The 15,361-nt window shown below is 38.8% G+C and overlaps 1 protein-coding gene across 5 annotated transcripts in view; it reads left to right on the forward strand.

Moving 5' to 3' along the window:
• The window catches only part of TRIM37 (tripartite motif containing 37), a gene marked incomplete at both ends in the record, with an annotated part of 115,456 nt that overhangs the window by 61,111 nt on the left and 38,984 nt on the right, over positions 1-15,361 (forward strand). For all 5 annotated transcript variants that reach the window (XM_080712505.1, XM_080712508.1, XM_080712509.1 and 2 more), the window contains 4 exons: positions 109-288; positions 4,006-4,120; positions 6,070-6,288; positions 6,958-7,094. In XM_080712505.1, the coding sequence (XP_080568631.1) occupies positions 109-288; positions 4,006-4,120; positions 6,070-6,288; positions 6,958-7,094 (651 nt within the window). The remainder of the gene's footprint in view (positions 1-108; positions 289-4,005; positions 4,121-6,069; positions 6,289-6,957; positions 7,095-15,361) is intronic.

Here is a 15,361-nt window from a genome sequence, read left to right on the forward strand (position 1 = left end):
ATACCTGGCTCTTTTTGGAAGTACTTAATGACCTTATTTAAAGTTTGAGTGAGTCTTTCCTTCTAATTTTATTAACTCTACATTAATGGTTTGTTTTTTTAATTTTAGATATGAATATCGTGTGGAGATGGTTCACCAGTCTTGCAATGATCCTACTAAAAATATTATTCGAGAATTTGCCTCTGACTTTGAAGTTGGAGAATGCTGGGGCTACAATCGATTTTTTCGTTTGGATTTACTTGCAAATGAAGGATACTTGAATAGACAAAATGATACTGTTATTTTAAGGTAAAAGGAAACATACATTTCATATTATGACTTACTGATTTTTATCAAATCTATTGCAAAATCTATTTTTTTTCTTTTTGAAGTACTATTCTACCTCCAAGCTATATCCCTAGCCCTCTTTTTTTTTTTTTTTTTTTCCCAGTACAGAGAATGGAACTCAGGGGCTTTTTACCTTTGAGCTATACCCTCAGCCCTGTTTTTTTATTCTTTCTTTTGAAACAGGGTCTCACTGAGTAGCAAAAGGCCTCACTAAATAATAGCTGAGGCCAGCCCTGAACTGAGATCTTCCTGTCTCAGCCTCTCAAATGCTGGGATTACAAGCATGCACCACCATACACAGCTCCTAGCCCTATTTTTTATCGTTTATTTTGAAACAAGGTCCCACAAACTTTCTGAGGGCCTCACTAAGTAGCTGAGACTGACGAACCTGTGATCCTCTTGTCTCAGCTTCCCAAGTACCAGAATTACAAGTACAGAATTACATTCAACACCATGCCCAGCTTCAAAGTCTGTTCCTTTAACAAAGATATATATTGGAAATTATACTAATTGTACCAGTTTTTTTACTTGTCCCATAAAAAAATGAACAATCGATTACTTGGTATTCTTGGTTTCCTTAATGTTTTCAGATTATACTTTATTCACATAAACTGAAGATATTTGAGCCAAAAAAATCTGAATGTTTCCAAATCCATAACTTTTTGAGCACTGACATGATGCCACCACTGGAAAATTCCACACCTGACTTCCTGTGTGGAGTCACAGTCAAAATGCACCTACATTAGCCAGGCGTGGTGGCTCACACTTGTAATCTCTGCTGTTGGGAGGCGGAGACAGGAGGATTGCATAGGTTCAAAGCCAGCCGCGCTGGCTTAAGAGACCCTGTTTTTAAATAAAAATATAAAAAATAGGTATCTGGGAATGTAGCCCGGAGATAGAAGGGCTTCCAGGAACTCCAGTACCACACACACACACAAAAAAAAAACTACATTAAAATATTCTATGAAGTTACATTCAGTTTATAATCTAAGAAGATTGGGGAAATCTAAAAATAGCAGGTGATTTTTTTTTTTTTTTTTAATAGTACTGGGGGTTGAACCCAGGGTCATTTTACCTCTGAGTTACACCCCTAGCCTTTTTTTTTTTTTTTTAATTGGTGGTACTGGGAATGGAACCCTTCTACCTCCGGGCTATACTCTCAGACCAATTTTTTATATATATTTTTAAATTTGGAAACAGGGTCTCTTAAGCCAGCGCAGCTGGCTTCGAACCTGTGTGATCCTCCTGTCTCTGCCTCTCAAGCACGGGGATTACAAGCATGCACCACCACGCCCTGCTTATAACCTTATTTTTTAATTTTCATTTTTTATTCTTTTGTAGTACTGAAGATTGAACTCAGGAATATTCTACCTCCAATCTACACCCTAGCCCATTGTTTCATTCCTTATTTTGAAACAAGGTCCCATTTGAGTTTCAGAGGGCCTTACTAAGTAGCTGAGCCCTGCTGACAACCTGCAATCTTTCTATCTCAGCCTCCCAAGTACTGGGATTACAAATGTGTGCCACCACACCCAGCTCAGGTGTGTTTTTAACTGTCATGTTTCAGAGTATTAGAAAGTTTTCATTAAAGTGGTTAAAAAGATTGTTTCCCTTGGGAATGATCTACTACATGCCTAAATTATTTTTTCCCCTGTACTAGAGATGGAACCCAGGGGCATTATACCTCTGAGCTACACCCCCCCCCCCCGCGCCCTATTTTTTATTCTTTATTTTGAAACAGTGTCTCACTGAGTTATAAGGGGCCTCACTAAGTAGCTGAGGCTCTTCACACACTGTGATCTTCCTGTCTCAGCCTCATAAATGTTGGGATTACAAGGGTGTGCCATCACACCTAGTTCTAAATTTCATTTGTTCTAAGTATTTTGATTTGAGCCATGTGTGGTGATGCACACTTGTAATCCCAGTACTTGGGAAGCTGAGACAGGAGGATCACAGGTTCTAGTGCAGCATGGGCTACTTAGGCCGTCCGCAACTTAGACTCTGTTTCAAAATAAAGAATAAAAAATAGGGCTCATGGTGTAGCTCAGAGATAAAAGGACCCTGTGTTCCATCCCCAGTACTGCAAAAAAAAAAAAAAAAAAATGTTCCTTGGCCTTTTGGATAACAGAGTTGCTATCATATCAATCTTTAATATCATGTTAGCCTTTCTTAGGTGTTCTAGCTTTTCTGGGAGAATAAAAATGAGGAAAGGGATATGAATTTTTGTATAGGAAAAATAATGTTCATTATGTTTCTTGTATTTTTAGGGGGATTTTTGAGTTCTGTTTTATAATAATTCAGGAGTTTTTTGTTTTGTTTTTTAACTGTGGATAGAACCCTGGGGCATTCTACCTCTGAGCTACACCCCCACCCCTATTTTTTAATTTGTTATTTTGAAACAGGGTCTCATTGAGTTGCAAAGTGCCTCACTTTGCAACTGCTGAGGCTGTCCTCAAACCATGATTCTCTTGTCTCTGCCTCCCAACTGCTGGGATTACAATCAGGAGCCACCATGCTCAGCTTGTTTTGTTCTTTTATTTATTCACAAAGAGCAATAACTTGTTGCTATTTCATGTTGTATAGAATTCCATTATTATTCAAACATCAATCATAAAAAGAGCTATATTTTTATAGGCTGGGCATGGTGGCACATGCTTGTAATCCTCAACCTTGGGAGGCTGAGACAGGACTGTGGCACAGTTTCAAAGCCAGTCTCAGCTACTTAGTGAGGCTCTCAGCAATTTAGTGAGACCCTGTTTCCAAATAAAGTATAAAATAGGTCTGAGAGTATAGCCCAGAGGTAGAAAAGCCCCTGGGTTCCACCCCTGGTACCACCAAAAAAAAAATAATATTAATAAATAAAAAGCTATATTTTATAGTCTTGATAGGAACCTATACATAATGAAGTATCTTATTCATTAACATGACTTAATATAGATACCTATTTCTTCCTAACCTTGACTGACATAGTTCGTATTGTGATAGGAGGAGTTTTCATTATAAGCTCTATAGAGGGGTTGCCTATACGGTTTATTTTTATCATTTAACTCTTTATTGGGACAGTAAAGAAATCCAGGGTGTTTGACCTCACAAGTTTTTCTGACACGTGTTAAAAATATGGGAATGTTAAAAATATGGGAATGTGAGGTTGAATGGGGAAATAAAAACATTAACACTTAAATTTGGTATAGCATGAACTAGACAAAGGGGTTGGAAAATATCTTTCTACTTCTGTAAAAACACAGTTTGAGTTTGGACAACTCTTCAAAACGTTATTACGATTTGTGGAATATATATATCTATTTTTGTGGGGGGGTCTGGTAATAGAACCCAGAGGCTTATGATCTCCGAGCCACGCCCCCAGCCCTATTTTTTATTCTTTATTTTGAAACAGGGTCTCACTGAGTTGCAGAGGGCCTCACTAAGTAGTTGAGGCTGTCCACGAACCATGATCCTCCTGTCTCAGCCTGCTGAATCCTGGGATTACAATGTACGCCACCATGCCTGGCTGGACTATATGTTTACAAGCTGAGTACCTTGAGCTCTGTTCATTTGAATTTTGTCCTTAGGCATAATCAGCTAAACTAAAATTACAGAATTTATAGTTACAAATTTAAGGCTAGATATAATATTTTACTTTTTGGATTCTCTTTTTTAACATGGAGCTGTTCTTTTAAGATTTCAGGTACGTTCACCAACTTTTTTCCAAAAATGCCGGGATCAGCAATGGTATATTACTCAGTTGGAAGCTGCACAGACTAGTTATATTCAACAAATAAACAATCTTAAAGAGGTAAGGAAATAACTCTTTCTGGTTTAGTGTTATTCTTTTTACCTGTTACATTTGAGATTAGATTTTGGATATTTATCATTTTTTCTAATTTTTATAGAAAAAATTCAATTACCTTATTATCTTTTGAGCTCCTCTAGGTTTTTTGTTTTTTTGCTTTTTGTGGTACTAGGGGTGGAGGGGTAGAACCCATGGGCTTTTGTACCTCTGGGCTACACTCTCAGACCTAGTTTGTGCTATTTTATACTTTATTTGGAAACAGGGTCTCACTAAGTTACTAAGAGCCTCACTAAGTAGCTGAGGCTGGCTTTGAACCTGTGTGATCCTCCTGTCTCAGCCTCCCAAGCGCTGAGATTACAGGCATGCACCACCATGCCCAGCAGGGTTTTTTGTTTGTTTTTTTGTTTTGGGGGGTTATTGGAGTTTGAATCTAGGGGCATTTTACCTCTGAGCTACACTTCCTGCCCTTTTTATGTTTTATTTTTGAAATAGAGTCTAAGTTTCTGAGGCTATTTGTGAACCTATGATCTTTCTGTCTTAGCTTCCCAAGTACTAGGATTACAGGCATACACCAGAACACCCTGCTGTCTATATCAGTTTAACTTAAAGACAGTTCTTTAGTTGCAGTAGCCTTATTTCAAGATTTAGAGTGCATGTATTAAGCACTACAGATAGAAAACATTTTCATTATTAGCACAGTGTTGTACACGCTGTGTTTTTCTTTCTTTCTTTTTTTTTTTTTTTTAATCCTCAGGAGCATTCTACCTGAGCTACACCCTAGCCCTTTTATTTATTCTTTATTTTGAAACAGGGTCTCACTGAATTGCAAAGGGCCTCACTAAGCACCTGATGCTGTCTGTGAACCCGGATCCTCCTGTCTCAGCCTCCACAATGCTGGGATTACAAGCGTGCACCACAATGCTGGGATTACAAGCGTACACGACCACACCTGGCTCGCTCTGTTTTTAAAGGTGACCAAGGTATTTCTCTTTTACAAGATACCTTAGATTTAAAGAATTTAAAAGTATTAAAATAGCCAGGCATGGTGGTGCACGCTTGTAATCCCAGCATAATTTGAGTTATGCCCATAGCCATATTTTTTATTCTTTATTTTGAAACAGAGTCTCAGTAAGTTGCGGAGGGCCTCATTGAGTAGCTGAGGCTAGGTGTAAAACTGTGATCTTCCTATCTCAGTCTCCCAAGTACTGGGATTACAAGCATGCGCCACCATGTCCAGCTCAAAAGTTGTTTCATTTTAACTAGGGAAGATTTCCTTACTGAATTTTTACCTTACAATGATGAAATTCTGTGAGGAATATTTTTTCCTTCATGGGAATTTAAGATGGGATGACTAGAAATTGTTAATAGATGAGGAGGAAAATGTAAACAAATACATATTTTAAAAGAATTTCATGGTAAGCTTACTATTTTATTTTTATGGTGCTGGGGATTGAGCCCAAAGGCATTCTACTTCCGAGCTACACCCCCAGCCTGATGTTTTTATTGTTCTATATTTTGAAACAGGATCTCACTAAGTTGCAGAGAGCCGGATCCTCCTGTTGTGATCCCAAGTACTGGGATTCCAAGCTTATGTCACCACTCCCGGTTTGGTGTACTGTTTAAGTTGCTGGGTCTAGGTGTGTAGTTCAGTTATAAAGAGCTTGCCTACTTTGGCCCAAGGCTCTGGGTTCAATCGTCAGCCTACATGCATACACACCTGCCTATATGATGCAGTCTGCTAATGATGTATATTGCTTGGGTTGGATTTGAAAGAAGTATAACTATAAATCGGGCAGTTTTTAATATATATTTTTCATAAAAGGCAGGAGAGGATGAGAGAGTTCAAGAAATAGTTTTAGGAAAACCCAGATCATTTTTAAACTTTAAATATTTTTTACTATGCCAGTGAGGCACTATTTATGACTAATGTTAATTTGTGCTGTTATTTTAAGAGACTGACCATTGAACTGTCCCGAACTCAGAAATCAAGAGATTTGTCACCACCAGATAATCATCTTAGCCCCCAAAGTGATGACATTCTCGAGACACGAGCTAAGAAGTCTGGGTCTTGCTCTGACATGCTTCTCGAAGTTGGTCCTACCACATCTTCTATAAGAGAGGCCAAAGAGGATGAAGAAGAAGAGGAGAAGATCCAGAATGAAGATTATCATGTAATAATTAGGCCAGTGTTAGGTAGATAAGAGAAATGATAGAATCATAATTTATTATATAGAATATGGTACAGTATGCTGAAAGTCCATTGTCTTTCATTATTTAGTTTGTTATTCTGTGAAATAAACTGGGATGTACATCTTAGAAACTAAACTTTATAAATTGTAGATTTTTAAAATGTACTCAATTTCAGTTCATTGAAAGTAGTATGTACCTTATCATCGTCTGTCTTGGTAGAATGATTTAAGATTTTAGAGATTACCAAGTTTTGTCTCAGCCAAACAACAACCAAAATAAGAATTTAAGATGTGTTTGTATTTTTTGAGACAGAATATAGAAATAAGCTAGATTTTTGTTGCTCATTTTGAGATGAGACTTCAGTATTTTGGAATTAAGTGATGGTTTGAGATGTTACTCTTTGAAGAACCTTTCTTTTAGCTGTTACGGAACATATGAAGCATCTCCAGTTATATTTAGTGTTACTAGTCATTGTGGTTGTGTGATTTTTTTTTTTCCTCTACCATTATCTGTAGTGTAGGCATAGAGGCAGAGAGTAAAATTCTCCAAACTGCATTATTATTTGATCCTCATTTTAAGGCCTTGATTAGGATGATCATCTAAGTGGAAATATTTGGAATAGAAATTTTGTTTTCTTTGCCTTAATCTAGCATGAACTTTCTGATGGAGATCTGGATCTGGATCTTGTTGGTGAGGATGAGGTAAATCACCTTGATGGCAGCAGTTCTTCTGCTAGTTCCACAGCAACAAGTAATACAGAAGAAAATGATATTGATGAAGAAACTATGTGAGTGTTCCACTTTCACTACCACTACAAAGGGTAGTTAGTAGAAGCATATCAACTAACAACTTTAAGCATGATCTAGATATGGTGTATCTTACATAAAAACAGGAACTTAGTAATAATGTAATTATTATTATTTCTGTAATAAATGGTGCACATTTATATTGAGAAGCTGAGGCAGGAGAATCATGGTTCATGGCCAACCTCAGCTATTTAGATCCTGTTTTAAAATAAAAGGATAAAATATGGCTGCTGGTATGGCTTGAAGGTAGAATGCCCTTGAAGGTAGAACGTGAACCGCGATCCTCCAGTCTCAGCCTCCTGAATGCTGGGATTACAAGTGTGCACCACCACGCCCATCTTAAAATTTATTTTAATAAATAAAAAAATTTATTTATTAGGCATGGTGGTACACACTTATAATCCCAGTACTTGGGAGGCTGAGATAGGAGGATCACAGGTTCACAACAGCCTCAGCTACTTAGTGATGCCTTCTGCAATGTAGTGAGACCCTGTTTTAAAATAAAGAATTAAAGCCGGTCATGGTGGCACACGCTTGTAATCCCCGCGCTTGGGAGGCAGAGACAGGAGGATCGCGCTGGTTGGGAGCCAGTCTTGCTGGCTTAAGAGACCCTGTTTCCAAATTTAAAAAAATATATAAAATAGGTCTGGGAGTGTAGCCCGGATGTAGAAGGGCTACCAGGAATCCCAGTACCACCAAAAAATAAAAATAAAAAAATAAAGAATTAAAAAAATAGGGCTGGAGTATAGCTCAGAGGTAGACTGCCACTGGGTTCAGTCCCTAGGTAACACTGACATACAGACACACACACGTCTGTGCATGCACAAACTCACACCCAAGAAAGTCAGGAAGCCACAATTGATATTATACTATAACATTTTAAATATTTAGCTATGAGTCAGGTGTGGTTGTGCACACTTGTAATACCAGTACTTGGGAAGATCACAGGTTAAAGACCAGCCTCAGCAGCTTCCTGAGGCTCTCCTTAACTTAGTGAGGCCCTGTTTCAAAATAAAAGGCCCTGTTTCAAAAACAGGCGATGGTATCTCAGAGGTATTATGCCCCTGAGTTCCATCCACAGTATCACACACACAAACAAAAAAATATAAATAAATAAATAATATTTTGCTTTAATTGTCTTTGTCTGGTCCAAGATCTAATCCAGAACCACATTTGCCTTTAGTTGTTAAACCTTTTAGTTGTTAAACCTTTTGAGTGTGCTTTAGTCTGGGTTACTTTCCCCACCCCCTTCATTACTGAAACTTTTGTGAAATGCAGAGTATTTGTTTCTGATCTCTCTCCCCTTTTGTAAAGATCAACCCAGGGCCTCAGAAATGCTGAGGAAACAGTCTACCACTGATCTGCATCCCTGGACTTCAGAGTAGTTCTTTCATAGGAAAGTTCCTCAATTTGGTTTACTGTGTTTCCTCATGATTAAATTGAAGTTATGCACTTCTGGGCAGGAATACTACAAAAGTAGTGATGTATCCTTTTCTGTGCATCACAGGCTGAGGCACCATGATGTTAATCTAAGTCCCATTACTGGTGATTAATTTTGATCACTTGGTTCAAGTACTGTCTGCCAGGTTTCTCCACTCTAAAATACCTTTTTCAAGCTGATCATACTGGCACATGCTTGTAATCCCAATACTTGGGAGTCTGAGACAAGAGGATCTCAGGTTCTACGTGAGGCCCTCTGCAACATAGTGAGACCCTGTTGCCAAATAAATAAAATAGGTCTGGGGGTGTAGTTCAGAATTAGAATGCTCCTGGGTTCAATACCCAGTACCACCAAAAAAAAGTACTTTTTTCTTTGTCACTAATAAATATTGTATGAGTATTTTATAGAGACTTTTTTTGTGGTATTCGGGATGGAACCCAGGGGCCTTCTACCTCCAGGTAATATCCCAGACCCATTTTATTTTTTATTTGTTAACAGTGTCTCACTAGGTTGTAGAGGGCCCTAAGTTGCTGAGGCTGACCATGAATCTGTGATCCTCCTCTCTCAGCCTCCCAAGTGCAGAGATTACAAGTTTATGCCACCATGCCCAGCTAGAGACTTTATTTTTTTTTCGTTTTACTTTTGCCTGTTAACATCCCTAGGTGGTGGTGGCGATAATGATAAATGTGTGTTAACCAAGGCCAGACTGCCACTGACCTGCATCCCTACTCCTTATTTTTTATTTATTTATTTTTTACTTTGTACTAGAGATAATAACCCAGGGGCACATTCTACCTCTAAGCTGCACCTCCAGCTCTTTTAATTTTTATTTTATTTTACTATTTAGACTTTTTTCCTTTGATACTGGGGTTTGAATCCAGGGCCTTATACATGCTAAGAAAGTGCTTTGCCACTGAGCTGTTATGGCATCCCCTATAGAGGCTGTTTTATGGTAAAACATACAGAACATAAAATTTTTAAGTATTTTTTAAACTGAATCTCCTTATCCATTAAACAGTAACTTCTTTTTCTTTCCCCTTCAGTCTTCAGCAATTACTGTTAAGTTTTCAGAGCCCTTGTACTCTAGATATTAGTCATACAGTATGCTTTGGTAGTGCTTCCCCTCACTCTAAAGCTTATCTTCTCATCATTTTAACAAGTTTTTTTTTTTTTTTTTTTTTTGCAGCTCTGGGGATGGAACCCAGGGGCATTTGACCTCTGAGCTACACCCCCTGCCCTGTTTTTTATTCTTTTTATTTTGAAACAGGGTCTCACTGAGTTGCAGAGGGCCTCACTAAGTAGCTGAGGCTGTCCGCAAACTGTGATCCTCCGGTCTCAGCCTTCCGAATGCTGGGATTACAAGTGTGCGCCACCACGCCTGGCTTAACACAGTTTATTGCCAAGCAAAAGTTTTAATCTTTTAGTAATATCTTGTACTTTTCAGAATATACATTTCTGTACTTCTCTTGAATTTGTTCCTGAATACTTTTTTATTGTATATGTGGTAATGGAGATGGAACCCAGGGGAGTTCTACTTTTGAGATAAACTCCCAGACCTTTTTTTTGTTGCGTTACTGGGGACGGAATTCAGGGGCATTTTGCCTCTCTGCTATACCTCCAGTGCTTTTTTTTTATTCTTTATTTTGAAACAGGGGCTCACTAATTTGCAGAGCGCCTTACCTAAGTTGCTGAGGCTGGCCTCAAACTTGCAATCCTAATGTCTCCCCCTCCCAAGTACTGGGACTACAAGTGTGTGCTATCACATCCAGCTCTGAATACTTTATTATTTTTGATGCTATTGTAAATGAAATTGATGTAAAAATTTTTTTTGCAAGTATATAGAAATGCAGTTAATCTGTTAATTTCGTATCCTGCCTGTTACAGTTGTAAATGGTGCTGTTGACCTGTGGACTCCTTTCATTTATTCAACTAAAGAGTTTCTTTTCTTTCTTTTTTTTTTTCTTGCAGTACTGGGGATGGAATCCAGGGGCATTCTACTTCTGAGCTAAACCTCCAGCCCTATTTTTTATTCTTTATTTTGAAACAAGGTCTCACTGAGTTGCAAAGGGCCTCACTAAGTAGCTGAGGCTGTTCTTGAACTGTGATCCTCCTGTCTCGGCCTCTCTAATGCTAAGATTATAAGTGTGCATCACTACACCCATCTTAGTCTTTTTATTTTTGAAACAGGGTCTCACTGAGTTGCAAAGGGCCTCACTAAGTAGCTGAGGCTGTCCATGAACTGCGATCCTCTGGTCTCAGCCTCCCAAATGCTGGGATTACAAGAGTGTGCCACCATGCCCAACGCTTATTCAACTAAAGTTTCTTGAACAAGAAAATTAAAACTAAAAGGCAGTTTGGTGCAGCTTTAACAAGTCTTTATTACAAAATCACTAGGAAATCGAGAAGAGAAGAAAAAGAAAAAGCAGCATGCTGGCATACACACTGGAGAGCCTGAAAATGGAACTCTTTCTCCTCTGGGACCCCAGCTCTTAAGTAGATTTTGTATTGGTTTCTTTTTATCAGTGTTACCAAGGCAATGGGCTAGTAACTTCTTAGGCAGGTGGTACCTCTTTGTCTCCAAACAGTGCACTTACTAAATGCAAGGGTCAATAATCTACCTGGCTTTTGCCTCTGTTTCATTGGGCAGTATTAATTGCTCATCAACATATAAGTGTTTTGAAGCAGCACACAGAGTTTACCTTTCCTATACCAAGGCCAGGTCACAAAGAAGAGAAGGTAAACAGAGGCACTGATTGCCTCTATGAATTTTTTTTTTTTTTTTTTTTTTTTTTTTTAGTACGGGGGGTGGAACCCAGGGGCTTTTCTACCTCTGGGCTATACTCCCAGACCTATTTTGATAGTTTATTTGGGAATAGGATCACACTAAGTTGCCGAGAGCCTCAGAACCTGTGTGATCCTCCTGTCTTCCTCCCAAACGCTAGGATTGCAAGCTTGTGCCACCACACCTGGCCCTGCCTCTATGTATATTTTTAGGGCTAAAGGCTTCAATTTGTTTCTAAGGCTTTTAAGGCTAAATATCTTAATTTTCTTTATATCCTTATTATAGGTTAATCATTAGAATGAAGGACAGAGAGAGAGGAACTCTGCATTGTAACAGCAGCAGCTGCCGCCTTTCCCTGCCTTACTGCCTGCACAGTACCCAGGCTCTGACTGCTTTTTACATTTTGGAAATTAATACCAAAGCAATTTTCCAATAGTGGCACACTGCCATCTTGCCAAAGTCATTTATTTTATTAGTTTTTTAGTGATTCTGTAGGATTTTTCTTTAATCAATAAAATCACCATCATTCATGAATAGATTTAGGTTTGCTTTTCAATCTAAATGACTTTCATTTATTTTCCTTGCCTAATTTCTATGGCTAGAATATTCAGTACACAGAACAAACTTGTTTGAGTGCACATTTTTGTCTTCTTTCTGGTCCTATGGGGAAAGCATTCTGTCTTTTCCTAGAAAGAATGATATTAACTCCAATTTTTTTGTGGACATCACTTACTGGGTTGAGGAAATGCCCTTTGATTCTTAGTTTATTAAGTGTTTTCACTATAAACAGGGTTAGATTTTCTCCCGTGTTCTTTTCAGATCTATTTAGGGGGTCATTCCATTTTTGTTTTTTATTCTACTTATATGGTATTTTTTTTAATTCTTTAAAAAAATTTTGTAGTACTGCAAATTAAACACAGGGCATTCTATTACTGAGCCACATACCCAGCCCTTTCGACTTTTAGGTAAGGTCTTGGCTAGGATGTGCAGGCTGCCTCCTTGTAATCTTTTTGCCTCTGGTCCTGAGTAGCTGGGATACATTGTTGTATATAGGTTCAACCCCCCCCCCTTTGTTTTTGGTTTTTCATTGGTGCTGGGGATGGAATTCAGAGATATTCTACCTTTGAGCTATAACCCCCACTCTTTCATTTATTTATTTGCTCATTCATTTCTTTTAAAATGGGGTCTTGCTAAATTGTTGAGGGTCTTGCTAAATTGCTTAGGCTGACCTCAAAACTAGGATCCTCCTGCCTCAGCCTCTCAAGTACTGAGATGTTTGTTTATTACGATGTTTGTTTATTTGTTCTCTGCCCTTAGGACCATTTATAATCTTTAAATGTTTTTGTTGTTGTTTTGTGTTTTTGTGGTTCTGTGGATAAAATTCAGCCTCATGCATAGTAGGCAAGTTCTTATAGAACTGAGGTACACACCAAGCCCTAAATTTTTATTTATTTTTTATTTTTTTATTTTTTGGTACTAGAGATTGAACCCAGAGGCATTCTATCTCTCAGCTATATCCGCAGCTGTTTTAACTTTAAACAGGTTCTCCTGAAATGGCTGAAGCTGGCCTCCAAACAGTAATCCTACTGTTTTAGCCTCTCAAGTACTGAGATTACAAGCAGGTGTCACCATGCCCAGCTCCGTAAGTGTTTTTTTTGGGTGGGGGCGCTAGTGATTGAACCCAGGGGCATTCTACCTCCAAGTTCCAACCACCCGCCCTATTATTTTTATTTTTTATTTTGAAACTGGGTCTCACTGAGTTGCCAAGGGCCTCACTAAGTAGCTGAGGCTGTCCTTGAATTGTGATTCTCTTGTCATAGCCTCCTGAATGCTGAGATTACAAGCTTGTGCTACCACGCCAGGCTTAAATGATTTTCTTTTTTTTTTTTGGTGGTACTGGGGTTCCTGGAAGCCTTTCTACCTCCAGGCTACACTCCCAGACCTATTTTTACATTTTTATTTGGAAACAGGGTCTCCTAAGCCAGCGCGCGCAGCTGGCTTTGAACCTGCGCGATCCTCCTGTCTCTGCCTCCCAAGTGCGGGGATTACAAGTGTGCGCCACCACGCCCGGCTAAATGATTTTTTTTTTTTTTTTTTTTTTTTTTTTTGGTGGTACTGGGGTTCCTGGAAGCCCTTCTACCTCCGGGCTACACTCCCAGACCTATTTTTTATACTTTTTTATTTGGAAACAAGGTCTCATAAGCCAGTGCGCGCGGCTGGCTTCGAACCTGCGCGATCCTCCAGTCTCTGCCTCCCAAGCGCAGGGATTACAAGCGTGCGCCACCACGCCCGGCTAAATGATTTTTTTTTTAAATAATTTTTTACCAGTTTCATATGAGAGCAGGACTGCAGAGCTCCTTAAACTATCCATCTGGGAGTTAATCTTAAGATTTTTTTTTTTTTTTTTAAAGAACTGGGAATTGAACCCAGGGGCATTCTACTTTCAAGCTAGACCCTAACACTATTTTTTATTTTATTTATTTATTTACTTATTTTCATGGTACTGGGGGTGGAACCCAGAGGCATTCTACCTCTGGGCTATACTCCCAGACCTATTTTATATTTTTATTTGGAGACAGGGTCTCACTAAACTGCTGAGAGCCTCACTAAGTAGCTGAGGCTGACTTTGAACCTGTGCAATCCTCCTGTCTCAGCCTCCCAAGCGCGGGGATTACAAGCGTGCGCCACCACACCGGGCTTATTTTTTATTTTGAAATAGGGTCTTGCTAAATTGCAGAGGGCCTCACTAAGTAGCTGAGACTAGCCACGAACCTGCCAAGTATTGGGATTAAGAGTGTAAGCCACCACACCTGGTTTAAGATTTCCCCATGGTGGCACCTGCTTGTAATCCAGCATTTTGGAAGCTGAGACAGGAGGATGGCAGTTCAAGGATAGCCTCAGCTACTTAGTAAGGTCCTTTGCAACTCAGTGAAAACCTTTTTTCAAATAAAGAATAAAATCAGGGCTGGGGGTGTAGCTCAGATGGAGAATGCCCCTAGGTTCCATCCCCAGTGCCGCAAAACAAACAAGAATTGATTTCTATTGTTCCAAATAGTACTTTTTAGTTTATAATAAAGTTAGTAGTATTGTTAATATTACAGATTTTGTGAGTACTAATGAGAATGTTTTTTTTCTGAAAAGTTGTTTTAGTCATATGCAATAATTTGGGTTTTTGATTTCTTAAATATTAAAATGTAGTGTTTTACCCAAGCTTTGTGGCACACCCTTTAATTTCAGCACTTGGGAAGCTGAAACAGGAGGATCACAAGTTCAATGCCAGCCTCAGCAATTTAGCAAGACCCTATTTCAAAACAACAACAAAAAATTGGGTTGGGGAGTTTGGCTCAGAGGTAGAATACCCCTGGGTTCAATCCCTAGTACCACAAAAGAAAAAAAGAAGTGTTGTAAGCCTAACATTACTTTGCTTACATTGATTTTCAGACTCTGATTAAAAATTAAATGTCAGCTAATACAGGTAGCACACACCTGTAATCCCAGTACTTGGAAGGATAAGGCAAGAGAATTGCAAGTTGGAGGATAGCCTTAGCAACCTAGCAAGATTGTTTCTGAACAAAAAATAAAAAAGGGTTGTGGGGTTAGCTTGGAGGTAGAATGTCCCTGATTTCAAACCCACAAAGAAAAAATTATTAAATATTGCCATCTTCCTTGATAGTTTAATTTTTTTTTTTTTTTTTTGTGGTGATGGTACTGGGTGTGGAACCCAGAGGCTTTCTACCTCCGGGCTATACTCCCAGACCTCTTTTATATTTTATTTGGAAACAGGGTCTCACTAAGTTGCTGAGAGCCTCACTAAGTAGCTGAGGCTGGCTTTGAACCTGTGCAATCTTCCTGTCCCAGCCTCCCAAGCGCAGGGATTACAAGCATGTGCCACCATGCCCAGCTGATAGTTTAATTTGATTAATTACTTAGTTAATTCATTTGTTTTTTTGGTGCTGAGGATTATACCCAGGGGTATTCTACATTCAGGCTACAAGCCCAGCTCTTTTTACATTTTTTATTTTGAA

The sequence above is a fragment of the Muscardinus avellanarius genome (genome assembly GCF_963383645.1).
Source record: "Muscardinus avellanarius genome assembly, chromosome: 16".
Lineage (NCBI taxonomy): Eukaryota > Metazoa > Chordata > Mammalia > Rodentia > Gliridae > Muscardinus > Muscardinus avellanarius.